At 43.1% G+C, this 19,797-nt stretch overlaps 1 protein-coding gene across 2 annotated transcripts in view; it reads right to left on the bottom strand.

Moving 5' to 3' along the window:
- Positions 1-19,797, bottom strand: part of trim66 (tripartite motif containing 66) — a 306,202-nt gene that overhangs the window by 111,108 nt on the left and 175,297 nt on the right. For both annotated transcript variants that reach the window (XM_086007941.1, XM_086007942.1), the window contains exon 2: positions 842-945. In XM_086007941.1, the coding sequence (XP_085864067.1) occupies positions 842-945 (104 nt within the window). The remainder of the gene's footprint in view (positions 1-841; positions 946-19,797) is intronic.

Raw genomic sequence — 19,797 nt, forward strand, 5'->3', positions numbered from 1 at the left:
CCTAGAAATTCATTTAATGACAATTGGGCACATGGAACGATCCCGGCCCGAAGATGGAAGCCCGAGTATCATGAGAAATTGGTCCTTGGGCCTCATCTAAATAATTTGACGAGCTGCCAGCACCCGTCTTGCTTCCAGAGGCAGCTCATTTGACTGAAGAGTCCGATTCTGGGCCACCTGCCACACTGGCAACAGTTGGCAGGAGTGCTGTGGAGTCAGAGGCGAACTCCTGCTCCGCTTGGCTCCATATCAATTAAAGAAAAATAATTATTTACCTTACTGGTGGCAGCCGCTGGCTAGGCCACATTCACCTCTAGAAAACTCGCACCTGCTCCACTCACAACGCCCGTATTACACGACCACTCCGGGCGCATGAAAAATGGCCCAATTGTGGGTCAGACTTTTTTCAGGTGTCCTTGGGGTGCAGGACATTGGTCCCCAAAACTGGGTGTCATTATGCACGTAAAATGGGTACAACGAGGTCCAATTTCTACCTCATAATCTCTGTTCTATGAACTAAATTGCAGTTTCAAAATGGACCAATGGTATTTTTCAATAAGCAGTTTCTTCTCCATTTTGGAAGTTGTACACTACAGAGTATGAAATACATTTTATGAAGTATGCATAAAAATCGGAGTTATGGTTGCACTATGCAGTACAAGAGATAGATGCACGTGCATGAACACAGTTTGTACAAAAATATTTGATCTAGTGAACAGATCAATCTTGCAGATTAGACATGATATCAGGGTATGTTGAATTGTTGCTAATTTTATTCAAAAATCAGTAACTTAGATATGGATTATTCAAAATTTAATTTCAAGATTTGCACTGTGCTTACCTTTTCCATCTTTTGGGTTACTTGGGGATAGTCTCTGATGAAGACGTTCTCCACTACATCGCCTGTGAAACACGTCTGTCTGCAAGCAGGGCAACAGATAATGCCTAAGGTAGCCAGAGCAGCAAAAAACATCAAATCAACAGCAGGAAATGAGATTAACCACACATACAGCAGCAACAAATTCAGTTTAATCACTTAATGAGAAAAATGCCTACTTCCAAAAAGGAAGTTAGTTTGCATTGCAGTGCCAAAATTTTATATCTAGGAAAATAACCTGATGTGATATTTGTTTTGACTGAACATACTCAAGATACATTGAAAATTTATCAAAACAAAATCTAAATTATGACCGTACTAATGCCTTAACCTTCCTATGCAGTTTGTTACAGATGTATTAATTTTAGGGAAAATTTATTGATGGTAAACAATTTTTACTCTCTGTCTCTTGGGGACAGTAAAGAGATAATGGGTGAACATTTTCATCTCAGTTTAATCTCAGTAAGTGATTATGACATTATAGATTAAAAACAAAAAAAACAATTATTTAGCATTTCAGAATTGCATTGAAGGAAAGGCTTTTAGGAACCAAGGTTTTTGTTATAATCCACTTTTGTGTTGATGCATCACGTCAAAGTGTCAGTATAGCTCTGATCACAGATCTCTGTTGGCAGAGGGTGGAGAGAATTGGTCTGGCCATTTGTGTGGCAATACTCTCCACTTGCCTAGATAGGTGCAGCCCCAACAACACTCAAGAAGCTTGACACCATCCAGGACAAAACAGTCCACTTGAGCGGCATCCCCTCCCTCCACCATTGGCATACCGTGGCTGCAGATTGTACAATCATTTGAGATGCACTGCAGCAACTCGCTAAGGCTTCTTTGGCAGCACTTCTTAAACCCGCGACTTCCACCATCTAGAAGGACAAGAGCAGTAGGTACATGGGAACACCATCATCTCCAAGTTCCCCTCCAAGTCAAATATCAACCTGACTTGGACATACATCACTGTTCCTTCATTGTCGTTAGGCCAAAATCCTGGAACTTCCTACCTAACAGCAATGTGTGAGTACCTTCACCACATGGGTTGTAGCGGTTCAAGAAGTAGGCTTCTCGAGGGCAGCTAGGGATGGGCAATAAATGCCGGTCTAGCCAGAGACGCCACATCCCGAGAATGAATTTTTAAAAATGCATTTATGAAGATTTCTTCTAGTCGGAATTTTTAGTGAATCTAAACAGTGTTCGAAAAGAGCAAATTTATCATTTTGCTAGAAACAGTAACCAGAGGAAGATTTTATGAATGTATTTACAGTGTCACTATACACAGCTACCAGAAGAAATCTTTTTCTCTCTGCCTCAGCAGCCTGTTAACCAACCCCTGCACCCCCCCCCCCCCCACACTCACACACATGTAAGCACACTAAGCCAAGAGATGTAAGACTTCCTTGCCCATCCCCAAGAGGTAGTCAAAGTTTTTAATGGTTGTAATATAACTAGTTTAACTCCACCCTGGAACAAAACCACATTATAACAGTACCTAGGCCATCCTAGGGACAGCTTAGAAATATTTAAAACTTCATATTTTAGGAGAGTCAGTATAGAAACATAGAAGATAGGAGCAGGCCATTCGGCCCCTCGAGCCTGCTCCGCCATGCAATGAGATCATGGCTGATCATCCAAATTCAGTATGGAGTGTGTACTTTGCCCATACATTATAAATTAGCACTAGAAAGAGTGTCACTGCACCAATCTGTCGTAGATCAGTGTACAATAGTTCAGGGGTCTACTGGCTAATACGCTCAAACTGTAGCCTATGATTGGCTTGTGTAGTTAGTGATGATTTCCCATTATTTTAACGAGGAAGACACACAATCAATCCAGACAATGCCTCAAATAGGGAGAACTGTCAATTGAAATATTGCTTCCTGAAGACCTTAGGTCATATTAACCTAAATTAAAAATGCACAAAGAGCATCTAATCTCTGTATAGACTGGTGTGTAATGGCTTTCAGTGGTGGGTACATCAGACACCAAACAGCTTAGTGGCTTTAACTGGTGCGATTGGTACGGAACAGGTTTGACACAGTTATATTTTTGGACATTTCATTTCATCTACCTTTACAAAGATCATGAGTTAAAACTCATTAAATCATTTTACATTAAAAGACTCTCAGATTCAATTTGTCGTAAATGTAACCTCTTTTGCTGAAAACGCTGAATACATTAAAGTTAATAATTTGTGGCTGGAATCATCCTGTGTGTGGGCGTGAAGGCCAGTAGCTGTACACTAACTTCATATACAGTATTTGCAATTGAACTGTAAGAATGCTATTTTCCACATTCTTACATTTTCTCATCTATTGTCAACAGTGAATTAAACCATCTGATGGAAAGTGCAAAGGAATTATGCAAATTAAACATCTTCGCAATTGGATCCATTGTTAATTGTGGCTTAGTTTATGTTGCTGGTAAATGTACAAAAATAGCATATCAAACTAAATGCAAGCCACATTTAAGAGACCAGCAGCCTCACATTTTCAAAGAGGACACAGGTTTGCAATTAACAAGCCTCAACAAGGAGTAGAATAGAATAATTTTCCTTCTCCAATTGAACAGTAAAAGTGTGGAATCAAAAACAGTTGAGGATGGGTCACAAAATTAGTTCAGATGAAGGCCCATCAACCCAAATGATCTCATCATCCAGAGAACCAACCTTCCCATTACAGCATCCAGTTGTTTCTGAAGTGAGTTCAGTGATCTGGCCTCACTTATCCATCCTGGCAGTCCATTCCAGCTGTTACAGGTATCACTCTCCAGATAAAGACATACTTTAATGTCTGTCCTAAATTTCCCTATGACACCTCTTGTCTTGCTGCCCTAACACATCTTAAAATATTGTTACTTTCTCTATCCCATTATGTATTTTTTCTATCCCATTATGTATCTCCTATAACTCTACAGGGTCCCTTAGAGACTTCTCTTTTTAAAGCTGAAGCACTATCTCATTGAGCCATTCCTCATAGCTTTTGCTGTAACAGCAGGGTTCAGCCTTGCTGTCCTCTTCTGCACAGCCTTTAGGATCTGGATAGGTCCATTAAGTCATGGATACCAGAACTGTATGTAATACATCAGGTGTGGCCTAGCCAGGGCTTCAGCATGACCTGTGAAATTAACCACAACTGATTTGGCAAAAAAAAACAGCTACTTAAATGAAAGTTCTGATGAAAAGTCATCGACCTGAAACGTTAACTGTTTCTCTCTCCACAGGTGCTGCCTGACCTGCTGAGTATTTCCAGTATTTTTGTTTATATTCCAGCATTATACTTGCTTTGTTTATTGCAAACTCACATAGCTTAGACATAATAAACAACAGGTTAAGAAGCATTCCATGGTCTTGTACTTCTTTCTTGACCAAGTTCTATCCCACCCATGAAGCGTGCAAGCCTTCTCTTTTTACTTCCAATATATGAAAATAGTCACACTCTTTAACCTAAAGAGAAAGGAATAGACCATGTCCATCAGATTCCAGCAATAGTATAATATTCAAATGAATAAAAATATTAACCACGTGATATAGGCTAGAATAATATGGATACCAAATACATAAGATAGACTACACATATTTAATGTTCATGAGCCACTTTGATCTTAATTTAATAAAGTTCGGAAAGGAATAATGGATATTGTCTCTAGCTAGATAAAGTCAAAAGACATGTTTGTGACAAATTTACTTTGAAATGCTCATATTTTTGAAAGATTATGACAACGCAGGTTAAAATGGCATCAACCAATGGTGTTTTTAGGCTATCAGCATGGCTGGTTGCAAATAATTTTCAACCGACTGTCCGATGATTAAGAACATAGTACAAAACATTCATGAATTGTCAAACTTCAACCTCATCAACCTATTCAATGTGGATGTCTGGGGTACTGTAGACCTGTCTAACTCAGGTTTTGGATTGCCAAGAGTGCCATAGAAGGAGGACTTGGTTCAAAATATGAGGCAAGTCATCTTGGAGCCACTTCACCCTCAAGAGAACATGCTTACTACTTCTCTTTCCCTTCTTCCTCCGGAGGATAGTCCCTAGTCTATCCCTAATTGGTCATTAAACAACTGACAATCACAGGTTTAAGCCTTCTCTCAGCAGACAGCAATGAACAGCATACTGTGCAGCACAACTCACTATCAAATGTGAGAATGCATTACCACTACCTTCTTGACCATAGCATAAACACATATCACACCGCAATGAAGTGTTTCCACCAGTCGGAGGTGCAAAGTTTCAGCAGCTGTTGCTTACCTCCCTGCATTTCAAGATTTTGTCCAAAGGAGGTAGAAGAACAACAGGCCAAGAGATATTATAGGTGCACACAATATAAATTACCACTTGTGCTCTACAGTATCTGTCTAGAATCTCACTGCTGTGAATTTCAATTAGACTTATTTTTAATACCCAATCATATTTCTAGACTGCCATCACCGAGATGAATGAATTCAAAGAGCTCGAGAAAACCCCACAGGAACAAACAATTGGCTATGAATTAAGCTGCCAGACAGGAATATGAAACAACAAAAATACAATTGAATAAGTTAACAAAGGTTATGTTGCAGCCAGCCATTTGCATTGGTCAACCACAAACAAACTCTGCCACAGCCTGTTTTAATATGGAGAGCATATTTGTAGCCATGTAAAACTAAAAGAGAAAACATTCCTATTTTGTCATATTTGGTTTGAATCCAACCATACTGGTGGAATGAAAAGCCTTCTCTGCCAGCTGTAATTATCCTATGTGAAATGAGTTTGGGCAACCTCAACAAATTTTACTGGGCACAAGTTCATAGCATAAAACAGTTTATAAATTAGCAATCTCAGTCAGACAGGCCAAACAAATGGTGAGTGTGGGAATTGTAAATTTCACACCTTGTGCAGTAAGGAAATTCCTTTAAAGTTGAATTCTGGCAGATTATTGTAGAAGAGTAGATTGAGCTTTTTACTGAAAGTAATCTGTTCCTTACCCAACATGGGAGGAAGTAATTTTGATGCTGGTTGCAAGAGGTACATATTCCATTCCACTGACCAGTACAAAAAAACTGCCTCAAAAGTGATTACATATAATCTCCAGTAAATTTATCAGATCAAAGAATACCCAAATTTTCAATTTTTCAATAGATGGAATGTTTCCTTTAGACCCGGGGATGGGGCAAGAGGAGTAATTTTAGACCCACAATTGTGGAAATTCCAAAAGAAGCTAGTCAGCTCCTTTCAACCCCACCACTAGTTTACATTATATGAGATCATTAAAGCACGCTCTCTATTATAGCAATGCCAATCGTAGCAATCCTAAAAATGGTGCACCAACTAAGATTTTAAGTCTCTGGTATAAAGCAGCATTTTAAACTAGGAGGATTGTCAAGTTAAAATTATTCTCAGTCAAAAAGCGATGTGGTTTCCAAATGTAAGGGAAGCCATGCAATAAAGGCTTAAGTTGGTTTAACACAAAGTACCTTTCGGGACCAATAGCACTCAGGCTATCATACATTGGGCTGGATTTTACCTTTCGGTGTGGCCTAGGGGCGGGACAGCTTCCTTCCGGGTTACGATCCCGCCCCCAACAACATCCGATGCACAGACACTATTTTGTGTCAATTGGCCTGAGAATTGATGCGCCATCAATTACTCAAAAGACTGAGGTTGAGCGAGTAACAATCAGGCTTTTATCAGGTGGGCTCTGTCTGGTCTATAAAAGTGCGGTTTTCACTCAGCGCAGACTTGGCAGTTCTTGGTCATGGTCCTGACCTCCTCGATGGAGTAAGGCAGGTTGCGGGCCTTGATGAAGTGGAAGAACCTGGTGACCCCCGGGTGGCAGAGATCATTGTGGAGGGCCCTCAGCCTATCGATCTGCGCGCTGGCGCAGGTGCCACGCGATAGGGCATCTGGGGGTTCATTGAGCTTCCCAGGCCGGTACAAAATCTCGTAATTGTAGGTGGAAAGTTCGATTCTCCACCTCAAGATCTTGTCATTTTTGATTTTGCCCCTCTGCTTGTTGTTGAACATAAAAGCAACTGAACGCTGGTCAGTGAGCAGGGTAAATCGTTTTCCGGCCAGGTAGTGCCTCCAATGACGCACAGCCTCCACGATAGCCTGGGCCTCCTTCTCGACCGCGGAGCGTCTGGTCTCCGGGCCCTGGAGGGTTCATGAGAAGAATGCCACAGGTCTCCCCGCCTGATTAAGGGTGGCGGCCAGAGCGAAGTCGGACGCATTGCTTTCCACCTGGAAGGGGATGGGTTCGTCCACTGCGTGCATGGTGGCTTTGGCAATGTCTTCCTTGATACGGTGGAAGGCTAAGCGGGCCTCTGCCGTCACGGGAAAAGAGGTGGACTTGATCAGCGGACGGGCTTTGTCTGCATAGTAGGGGACCCACTGAGCGTAGTAGGAAAAAAACCCTAGGCACCTCTTCAGAGCTTTTAGGCAGTGGGGCAGTGGGAGTTCCATAAGGGGACGCATCCGGTCCGGGTCGGGACCGATGACCCCGTGTTCCACAACACAGCCAAGGATGGCGAGGCGGTCTGTGCGGAATATGCACTTCTCCTTGTTATATGTCAGGTTCAGGAGTTGGGCGGTGCGGAGGAATTTCTCGAGGTTTGCGTCATGGTCCTGCAAGTCATGGCCGCAGATGGTCACATTATCTAGGTAAGGGAAAGTGGCCTGCAGCTCGTTTTGATCGACCATCCGGTCCATCTCCCTTTGGAAGACGGAGACCCCGTTGGTAACGCCGAAGGGAACCCTAAGGAAGTGATAGAGGCGGCCGTTTGCCTCAAAAGCAGTATACTGGCGGTCTTCAGGGCTGATGGGGAGCTGGTGGTACGCTGATTTCAGGTCAATGGCCGAAAAGACGCGGTACTGCGCGATCTGGTTGACCATGTCAGCTCTGCGGGGGAGTGGGTAAGCGTCCAGCAGGGTGTAGCGGTTTATTGTTTGGCTGTAGTCGATGACCAGGCGTTGTTTCTCGCCGGTCTTAATGACCACAACCTGGGCTCGCCAGGGGCTGGAGCTGCCCTCAATAATCCCCTCCTTCAGGAGCCGTTCCACTTCGGTTTTGATGAAAACCCTGTCCCCGGCACTGTATCGCCTGCTCTTTGTGGCGATGGGCTTGCAGTCGGGGGTGAGGTTAGCAAACAGTGGGGGGGGTGGGACTCTGAATGTGGAGAGGTTGCATCTGGTGCGCGGCGGGCAATTTGGAGGCTGCTGGCTGCGGACTATGAGTGGGGGGAGGGGGCCACCGTACGCCATCGTAACGCTTTTGAGGTGGCACTGGAAATCCAACCCCAGTAGAACGGCAGCGCAGAGGTCGGGCAGGACCAGGAGTTTAAAATTATTGAACACAGTCCCGTCTACTACTAGTGTCACCACGCAGTAGCCGCCAATGTCCGCTGACTGGGACTCGGAGGCCATAGAAATCCGCTGGTGCGCAGGCAGGACTGGGAGAGAGCAACGCCGCACCGTGTCAGGGTGGATGAAGCTCTCTGTGCTCCCAGAGTCAAAAAGGCAGTTTATTGCATGGCCGTTTACCTTAACGTCCATTTTGGACCGAGCTAGCTGGTGCGGTCTCGTTTGGTCCAGCGTCACAGAGGCCAGCGTAGGGGTCGGTGTGTCGCTGCGGGTATCAGATGGGGGGGGGGTTGGCGGTCTGCTGCGTCCCGGCTGGTGTCCAAGATGGCGGCGTCCATGATTCCCATGTGGCTGGAGTCGTCCAAGATGGCTGCTGCTGCGGTGGTTCGCACATGGCTGGGGAGGCCATAGTGGTTAGCACTGTTGCCTCACAGCGCCAGGGACCCGGGTTCGAATCCGGCCTCGGGTGACTGTCTGTGTGGAGTTTGCACATTCTCCCAGTGTTTGCGTGGGTTTCCTCCGGGTGCTCCGGTTTCCTCCCACAGTCCAAAGATGTGCGGGTTAGGTTGATTGGCTATGATAAATTGACCCTTAGTGTTAGGGGGATTAAATACGCGGGGTTACGGGGATAGGGTGGGATATGTGTTGATGTAGGGGTTATGGGGATCGGGTGGGATATGTGTCGGTGCAGGCTCGATGGGCCGAAATGGCCTCTATCTGCACTGTGGGGTTTCTGTGATTCTGTGAAAGCCAGCGTCAGTTGATGACGCGTCATCTGTCGGTTTTCTTAAAGGAGCCACGATCAATTTTTTTTGACAGGTGATTTTTCAGTGTTTGACAGCATTGAGGTGCTGCAAACACTGATAATTACTGTACAAAGGTGAGCCCTTGAACCCAGGCTCTCCATTGACTCCCTCCTTAGGCTAGAACAGATGGCAGCTGCAGGTGAGGTTTCAGAAGCGATCTGTCACTGGTGAGAGAGGTTCTCCCAATGAGGTGGGACTACACAAACACTTCAAAACTTGTTACCTACAGAAAAGTCTAAATACATTAAAAATGATTTTCCCAACATTTTCTTACCTCTGAAACTCACCAGTGTACAACTGGACCCTTCACACCACTTCTGCAGCTGTCATCAATAAAGAAACATTAAAGTAGACCCACAGCATGCCACACTTACCCTGGCGTGGTGTCCAGACGTCGGGAAGCCCGCAGTAGACCTGTCAAAATTACTAAAAGTCTACTGCCTGTTAACAACCTGTTAACAAGCAGTTAAGTGCCTATAATCCTCTTCCCGCCGTGTCGGGTCCATGCGCAAATCGGGGAGCCGACACCTGGGAAGATTGATTGGAGGCGGGATGACAGCGGGTTTCCGACCCTCTGTCAATCTTTGCGATTTTGCTGGATGTCCCGCCTCCAAACCCGCCCCGAGCGCCGGCAAAATTCTGGCCATAGTCTCTAAATGCTCAATTTTGGTCAGCCTCCACTTCGGACAGGAAAGACTACATCAGGGAATTAGAGTTAATACTGCAAAATATAACAGGTAACACCTAAAGGCAAGATCAGTGAAAGGGCATAATTTATTCAGGGGTAACAGAGAGCTTAAGGATGTTGATTATCCTATAATGGTAGTATAAATAACCATCATGTCTTATTTAAGTCCATTCCCTCTGCAGGGTTCAAAGTAACATGATTATCCAGGTATCCAATGTCTTTCTTTGGGCCACTGAAAAAACAGTTTGGTATATAACTGTGGAAAACAAATATATCAGCACGATGTGCCTATTTACTGTGATCCAGTTAATTACATCAGATCAAGCAGATAAATCATGTTTAATTCTTGGATCTTCCACAAGAGGATCTCATATTTATGGAGGGAAACCTGGGCCTCGAGTTTCTGCTCGATTGCGCTAGTTTTTTTGGCGCAATTCCACCGATATCGGCAAAAGATCGCGGAATTTTAAACGCAAATTGCGTTCAGCGCAACTCGAGTTTCCGCAATCTTTTGCAGCAGTTTAAAAAACAACACGCTAGAAGCAGGCCCTGCCCACAAAACTAGCCACGCCCCAGGGTAAATTAATCACCATTGAGAGTTTCTGGTAATTGTGCTCATTTGCAGGCTTTCAAGGAGACTCTAAAAACAAGATGGAACTTTTGGGCGCAAGGACACGAATAGGTACGTTTTGAAAGTTTTAAAGATGTCATTCAAAACCTAAGGAACTCACTACTGTACCCCAATCTAACTAGAAAATAGTTTTGTATATTTCTAAACTGTCATTTTCATTACTTTAAAATCATGTTACTCACAGGTGGTGCATCGGCACTGGGATTTAAATGCTTATTTTTGGAGATAAACTCATTTTCTGCTGTATTAATCAAACTTTACCAAGTTACCACTCTTAAATATATCAATAATATTTTTAAAAGCAAATAAAAAAAAGTTACGTATTAAAATGCTGCCTAATTACACTGGTTCATGGTAAATTTTCCATTCGACGATATGCAAATGAGATTGAGTGGAAACTCGGGGTGGGGGGGGAACACTTTGCAAAACGGGTGCAATTTTGCACATAATTTGCACCAGAATCGCCGATTGTGCCCAAAGCAGAAACTCTACCCCCTGGTATTTACCGACACTGCTCCAGGACTTCAGACTTGTGCTGCAAATAGCTCTAATCACAGAACAAATAAAAATGCGATGGCTGAAAGGAGTAGAAACTGAGTAACTAATGATCACCATAATGAGTTTGCACACAAAATTGAAATCTTTCAGTCAAATAAATCTATAAATTTCATTACAGTTTAAGATAGCTTCTGAGCACTCTATCCCAATAAATATGTTTGTCAAGGGACATGACCACCAACACCCGAGACTAGGATTCCCTTTTAAAAAGGGGTAGATAGGCTGTGGCAATGTGTTTAATTAGCCATTTATTATCTTTTTAAGCTTGTAAATACGCCAAGTAAGAAGAATACAGCATAGACCAGAAGAAGTTAAAAGAGCTAGGTTACGATTGAACATCTGTTGTGCAACTACCCTTTCTAATATAGTATTTTAGCTTGTACAGGTGTCAAAAACTAACGTTGACACTTTATGATCAAAAGCATCCAGCTGACCACTCAATGTTTGAATGTACACCCCCACCTTATTCTCAGGTTTGAACCAACTCCCACAATCTCCTTCTCTGTCGATATTACACCACTCAATATGCACTTCAAATCCTCATCTCTCTCTAGCCTGCTTCCTACCTCACCACATCCTCTCCGCCCACTCCTACGTTTTCTTCCAAGGCATTGTGCTGCTGCTCAGCCTCACTGAGGCAGAGCACTATTAGCATCTGTGAAAGGAACATAGTGCTTTTATTTGCACTCATGTTGGAATGATTCACAGGGTGTCATGAAAGGTAAAAGAGGGAATAGGAGCAATAGAAGGAAATGTAGGAGGTGCCACGGAATGCTTCCATCATAGGAGACTGGTCAGAAATAAGCAAGGTACAGAGAGTATGAGGTAAGGAAAGGAGCTCAGGGAGGGGATAGGCCAGGGAGGGATTTGAAGCAGAGATGTACTGTGACTCAACTATGGCTAACAAGGGAAATTAGGGATAGCATAAGATCCAAGGAGAGGACATATAAATTGGATAGAAAAAGCAGTAAACCTGAGGATTGGGAGCAGTTTAGGATTCAGCAAAGGAGGACAAAGGGATTAATTAAGAGGGGGAAAATAGAGTATGAGAGTAAGCTTTCAGGGAACATAAAAACTGACTGTAAAAGCTTCTATAGATATGTAAAGAGAAAAAGATTGGTGAAGTCAAGCGTAGGTCCCTTGCAGTCAGAATCAGGGGAATTTATAATGGGAAACAAAGAAATGGTAGACCAATTAAATACATACTTTGGTTCTGTCTTCACAAAGGAGGACACAAATAACCTCCCAGAGATGTCGGGGAACATAGGGTCTAATGAGAGGGAGGAACTGAATGAAATCAGTATTTGTAGGGAAATGGTGTTAGGGAAATTGATGGGATTGAAGGCCGATAAATCCCCAGGGCCTGATAATCTACATCCTAGGGTACTTAAGGAAGTGGCCCTAGAAATAGCAGATGCATTGCTGGTCATCTTCCAAAATTCTGTAGACTCTGGAACAGTTCCCATAGATTGTACGGTAGCTAATATAAGAACATAAGAACATAAGAAATAGGAGCAGGAGTAGGCCAATCGGCCCCTCGAGCCTGCTCCGCCATTCAATAAGATCATGGCTGATCTGATCCTAACCGCCAATCCACTATCACAGAACCATCTCCTGAATCTAACAGAATTAGACACACGAAATAGGAGCAGGATCAGGCTACACGGCCCCTGGCCCGCTCCGCTACCCACAGGGCCATGTCCGATCCGAACCTAGACTCATGTCCAAATTCCTGCCCACTCCCCATAACCCTTAATTCCCTTTACTTCTAGTAAACTGTCTATCCCACTATTCAAAAAAGGTGATAGAGAGAAAACGGGGAATTATAGACCGGTAAGCCTGACATCGGTAGTGGGGGAAAATGCTAGAGTCCATTATAAAAGATGTAATAGCAGAGCACTTGGAAAACAGTGGCAGGATCGGACAAAGTCAACATGGATTTACAAAAGGTAAATCATGCTTGACTAATCTACTGGAATTTTTTGAGGATGTAACTGGTAAAATAGAAGGGCGAACCAGTGGATGTGGTGTATTTGGACTTTCAGAAGGCTTTCGATAAGGTCCCGCATAAGAGATTAGCGTGTAAAGTTAAGGCACATGGGATTGGGGGCAAGGTATTGACTTGGATAGAGAACTGGTTGGCAGACAGGAAGCAAAGAGTTGGAATAAACGGGTCTTTTTCCAAGTGGCAGGCAGTGACTAGTGGGGTACCGCATGGATCGGTCCTAGGACCCCAGCTATTCACAATATATATTAATGATCTAGACGAGGGAACTAGATGTAATATCTCCAAGTTTGCAGACGTCACAAAGCTGGGTGGGCGTGTGTGCTGTAAGGAGGATGCCGAGAAACTCCAGTATGATTTGGACAGGTTGGGTGATTGGGCAGATGCATGGCAAATGCAGTATATTGTGGATAAATGTGAGGTTATCCACTTTGGTGGCAAAAACAGGAAAGCAGATTATCTGAATGGCAATAGATTGGGAGTAGGGGAAGTGCAACGAGACCTGGGTGTCCTTGTGCACCAGTCGCTGAAGGTAAGCAAGCAGGTGCAGCAGGCGGTTAAGAAGGCAAATGGTATGTTTGCCTTTGTAGCGAGAGGGTTCGAGTATAGGAACAAGGATGTCTTGCTGCAGTTGTACAGGGCCTTGGTGAGACCACACCTTGAGTATTGTGTGCAGTTTTGGTTGCCTTATCTGAGGAAGGATGTTCTTGCCATGGAGGGAGTGCAGCGAAGATTCACCAGACTGATACCTGGGATGACAGGAATGACGTATGAGGAAAGATTGGGTCGATTGGGATTATACTCGCTGGAGTTTAGAAGACTGAGAGGGGATCTCATTGAAACTTATAAAATTCTAACAGGACTAGACAGACTAAATGCAGGAAGGTTGTTCACGATGGCGGGGGAGTCCAGAACCAGGGGTCACAGTCTAAGGATAAGGGGTAAACCATTTAGGACAGAGATGAGGAGGAATTTCTTCACCCAGAGAGTGGTGAACCTGTGGAATTCTCTACCACAGAAGGCAGTTGAGGCCAATTCATTAGATATATTCAAGAAGGAGTTAGATATATTTCTTAAGGCTAAAGGGATCAAGGGATATGGGGAGAAGGCAGGGACAGGGTACTGAGTTTGGATGATCAGCCATGATCTCATTGAATGGCAGAGCAGGCTTGAGGGGCCAAATGGCCTACTCCCGTTCCTATCTTCTATGTTTCTATGTAAGAGAATGAATTTATCAAACAAAATAGGATTAGTCTCCGATTTGGGGAGGACTGGAGCATTTCAAAGATGTAGTCGGGGAAGGCAATAAGTAGGCAGAGTTTTGAAAGATAGGAATGGAGTATCTCAGACATAGAAATGATTGACAGGGGACCTAACAGATGCAGAAAGAGTTTAATAGTGGAGGACTGTCTAAGCATAGAATCATGCAGGAACGTGAAATGGCCTGCAACATCATATTCAATGAAAATCATACCCCTCCTAGATAAAATATTATCAAAGGAAGGGTTGTACATCATGACGAGAATTATTTAATACCTGTAATATGTGTATGTGCAAGATATAAAAATAGAGAAACTGTAATCGTGTTATATTACAGTATGGCTTTCAGAATTAGAGTGTGATGCGCAGCTAGCTGAACAGAGTTACGCCGCCAGATGCACGTCGTGCTCTCCCCAGCAACAGAGCTTTACTCACTAGTCAGTTAAATCTTATTGTTAGGAGGGTCCGAGCAGTAGCAACAGCTCCTTGCTATTTTTAGGTTCAAGTCCCACTCCAGAGATTTGAGCACATAATCCAACCAAACACTTTTAGTGCAGTACTGAGGAAGTGCTGTACTGTCGAAGATGCAGTCTTTAGGAGGATATGTTAAACCGTGGTCCTGTCTGCCCTCACAGGTGGACATAAAAGATCCCATGGCACGATATCTAGCAAGATCAGGGGAGCTCTCTTGGGTGTCCTGGCTCAACCATCCCTCAACCAACATCACTGAAAAACAGATGATCTGATCTTTATCTCATTGCTATTTGTGGGACCTTGCTGTGCGCATTTCCTCATTACAAAAGCGACTACAGTTTAAAAATGTTTCATTGGCTGAAAAGCACTTTGGGATGCCCTGAGGTCACGAAAGGCGCTAAATAAATGCAAGTTCTTTCTTTCTTTACCAGCCAAACTCCTCTTTTGTGGGGCAGGGAGCCAGATTGTAACCTGTCTCCCAAATTACGTTTCTGGTTTCACGTTGGTGCACATCTGACACTGCCATTGGCATAAAAGCAATTTTAGAACCAGCTAGTAAGGGAAAAAGAAAAATCATGAAAAAATTGGAGGAGAGATGCAGAGGGGCATATTAAAATTGATTATTAGGGTCAGCTGTTTTTTCTTTTTCTAATTTCAATTTTATTTCTAATTACTATTTGAATGAATAGTTTAAAAAAAAACTATTGCGAATAAAGTGTTGAAAAATAAAAAGTTTAAAAATCATATGCAAAGGAATCCTTAGTGGAGCACTCCAAAGTTCATTTCCTCAGTGATGTGTCTAACAGAAAGCCCTTGTAGCAGGTCTTTTTCCAACCGTTATCAATGTGAGCTGTCAATTGTCAGACCAATCATCCCTTCTTCCAGCATGACACCACCCCCCCACAACCCTCCCAATTGTTAGCTGATTTACATGTAATAGTGTAAATTATTTCACTCGATGCCATGCGGCTCCAGTATAGCCTGTCTTAAAACCGCTATTTTAGCTTGAAGCTTTAACGAAGTACTTGATTGGTTAATGTAAAATTTTTAATTTAAGGGACAGGATAGAAATAGGTCAGCCTCATGAGAGATCCTTTCCAGATAAGTGGTCTCGAACAGGGCTGAATTCCAACAAGCTTTAGAACCAGACTGGAGTCAGCTTTCACCATAATGTTAGCCTTATACCTACTAGGCTTTCAGTTTTGACCCAACAAGTGCTGCAGAGAGATGAAAGTATTTCCGGATATTGATCACAGGAATATAAAGCTAGCAAAGAGCAGTTGATAGTAACTCACCAATTTACACACCATGATGAAAACAGTGAATGCAATTTTAATATTGAAGGGAAAGGACATCAGCATTCTTGTTCTGCTACTGGAATGTGGCAAATGCACAACAACACTGTATGACAAGGTGTCCTGTAGTGCAATGTACCATCGTAACAGATAAGCATTCTTGTCTGTCGGGTTTAATCAAATTAATGAATTGTGGTCAAAATATATGATAAATGCTGCCCCAAATAAGTATGGCTGTCATTTTTACAATGATCAAATGATACTTAGGTATTTTTTTTTAACCCCCAATTGCCAAGTATATTATTTCTCATGGCAGTATCTTACAGCTTCTGTAGACAACTGGGTACTCCTCCCTTTGGCCATTCACCTGACTTAGCACAGCACCAATTATGCTGACAGATGTCTCCTGTAGAATGCAGGGCCGGGCCTGTGCATAGCATTGCAAATACGTTCACATCAAGGATCACCGTACTACCTGGTTCAGCTTTACCCTTTGGGTGAAATCCATTAATGGTGTTACTAAAATACTGGAGGAGGGGAAGGGAACTCGCACGATACTTGGTCAACCAAAACATCCGTATCTGTTTTTTGGTCATGGGTAAGCCCACCTTTGCTTAATCATGTCTCCGTTTCCTCCCACCCACATAGTATTCTAAGTACAGTAACATGGTAAAGCATGAAAGGTGTTATTCTCAAGTCAGACTAAAAAGAGTGTTGGGCGGGGGGGAAGGAGTTCTCCTCCATTTAATGCCTAAAATTGGGTGGGATCGCAGCAGGTGGAGAATGAGGGAAAAGTTGGGCGGTGAGGTCTACTTGCCCCAGCCGATGATGCACACACGAATCATCTGGTTCAGCCACTAAAAACTGTTTTTTCATATATACATTAATCTCCTCATTTGATGTTGCATCTTCTCCTAACCAAATTTTCCACATGTCCTACATCTCCAGACCCAATCCTTTCTACCTACAATTGGGCATTTTTTGTAATAAGAACAAAAGAAATAGGAGCAGGAGTAGGCCATTTGGCCCCTCGAGCCTACTCTGCCATTTAATGAGATCATGGTTGATCTGATCTTGGGCTCAGCTCCATTTCCCTGCCCGCTCCCCATAACCCTTCACTCCCTTATTGTTCAAAAATCTGTCCATCTCCACCTTAAATATATTCAATGACCCAGCCTCCACAGCTCTCCGGGGCAGAGAATCCCACAGATTTAAAACCCTCTGAGAGAAGAAATTCCTCCTCATCTCTGTTTTAAATGGGCGACCCCTTATTCTGAAACTATGCCCCCTAGTTCTAGATTCCCCCATGAGGGGAAACATCTTCTCTGCATCTACCTTGTCGAGCCCCCTCAGTATCTTATATGTTTCAATAAGATCACCTCTCATTCTTCTAAACTCCAATGAGTATAGGCCCAACCTGCTCAACCTTTCTTCATAAATCAACCCCTTCATCTCAGGAATCAACCTCGTGAACCTTCTCTGAACTGCCTCCAATGCAAGTGCCTCCCTCCTTAAATGAGACGACCAAAACTGTACGCAGTACTCCAGGTGTGGTCTCACCAACGCCCTGTACAGTTGTGGTGTGGAGATGCCGGAGTTGGACTGGGGTGGACAAATGTAAGAAGTCACACAACACCAGGTTATAGTCCAACAGCTTTATTTGAAATCACAAGCTTTCGGAGCGCTGCTCCTTCTTCAGGTGAAGTGGAGAAATGCATAAAGACACAGCTTATATAGTCAGAGAATCATGTCAGATGTTTACAGGTAACCTTTCCAACTGCCATTTATCACACCTCGGCAGAGAGATAATCACAGCAGTCAAAGGTGTGAATGGTGTCCAAACAGGTCAGTCAGGGAAACATTACATCAAAGAACAATGAGGTGGGGTCACAAGGGGTCAAATATTGCAGATGCTGGGGTCTGTATGAAAAACAAAAAAAGACAAAAAACATTTTTTTTTTTTTTTTTTTTTTTGGCTGGAAATCACAGCAGGTCCGGCCGCATCTGTGTAGAGAGAACAAGCCAATGTCGACTCGAGTCTGGGTGACCCTGGGTCATCCAGACTCGAGTCGACATTGGCTTGTTCTCTCTACACAGATGCGGCCGGACCTGCTGTGATTTCCAGCCAAAAAAAAAAAAATGTTTTTTGTCTGTTTTTTTGTTTTTCATACAGACCCCAGCATCTGCAATATTTGACCCCTTGTGACCCCACCTCATTGTTCTTTGATGTAATGTTTCCCTGACTGACCTGTTTGGACACCATTCACACCTTTGACTGCTGTGATTATCTCTCTGCCGAGGTGTGATAAATGGCAGTTGGAAAGGTTACCTGTAAACATCTGACATGATTCTCTGACTATATAAGCTGTGTCTTTATGCATTTCTCCACTTCACCTGAAGAAGGAGCAGCGCTCCGAAAGCTTGTGATTTCAAATAAAGCTGTTGGACTATAACCTGGTGTTGTGTGACTTCTTACATCTGTACAGTTGTAGCAGGACTTCCCTGCTTTTATACTCCAACCCCCTTGCAATAAAGGCGAACATTCCATTTGCTTTCCTGATTACTTGCTGTACCTGCATGCTAACATTGCGTGTTTCATGCACAAGGACCCCCCAGGTCCCTCTGTACTGCAGCATTTTGTAATCTCTCTCCATTTAAATAATAATTAGCTATTTTATTTTTCTCACCAAAGTGGATAACCTCACTTTTTCCCACATTATACTCCATCTGCCAAATGTTTGTCCACTCACTTAGCCTGTCTATATCCCTTTGTAGATTCTTTGTATCCTCTTCACAACTTGCTTCCCACCTATCTTTGTATCATCAGCAAATTTGGCTACATTACACTTGGTCCTTTCATCCAAGTCATTAATATAATGTTGAAAACTTGTGCCAAAAAGCTTTTGGTGTGAGATATCAGTTAAGGATTGCAAGTTTTACTGTATTATAGTCAGTACAAAGGTCAGGATCTCTATGTGAAAATGCAGTCAGGGTTCCCACTGAGTGATAGTACTAGTTTTCCTGCCTATATTGTCCCATTTATATTGTCCTGCCAGCAAGTCAACTGCTCCTAAGAACTCTTCTACATCTTCTCAGCCATTCTATTTTTTGAATAAAATCGGATTTACTAAGACAATTGTATCAGATCATGGGAGTTCAGCTTTCATCATCTGGACTGTATTCACTGCAAGTTGTTCTGCTATAGCAGTGCTGTCACTGTTTCTCCCTTTCTGCTGTGCCTTGTCGAGCAATCCTCTGCATGCTAGCACTAAAGTTCATCCTTAAGCGAGCAATGTTTTTTCTTTAAACCTGTACTGATCTTCTGCATGCTTGTGCTGCTCTTGCAGTCTCCCATTTAAGCACCTATTTATCCTTTCCTTATGCTGCCAGACAAGCTCATTCTAACTTGTAGTTCATATCCTTCAGTGCCCTCATGCTCATTCTCTTTTTTCAAATTGCTGGTTGCTTCTTCTTCTTTAACTTAATGTCAGCCTATTTGGTCTGTGAGCTATGTTAGTCCTACTTTATTGCAGATACTTTTTGTCATGTCCACGTAAAACATCTTCATGTATAAGGATATACTGTTTCCTTCCATCTTTGTTTCTGTAGCCGTCTCATCTCTTAAGCCAATATGTTTGCATTCCCTTTTGAGTGGTGCTTTAAATTAAATTTAAACTAAGATCGCACAGAAAAAATAAGATCAGAACATTAAATTTTTTGTCACAAGGGGTTATGCTGAAGGCAAACTGTTAGAAAAGAGCAGAGGGAGCTTTGCTTCACATGTGGCCATGCCAAACCTGGCTTGGGAGCATTGTGAACATTTTCCCTGAACATCTGGCATTTAGTGCCAC

The sequence above is a fragment of the Somniosus microcephalus genome, chromosome 15 (genome assembly GCF_052327205.1).
Source record: "Somniosus microcephalus isolate GS21.2 chromosome 15, FLI_Smic_1.0, whole genome shotgun sequence".
In the NCBI taxonomy this organism is placed as follows: Eukaryota; Metazoa; Chordata; class Chondrichthyes; order Squaliformes; family Somniosidae; genus Somniosus; species Somniosus microcephalus.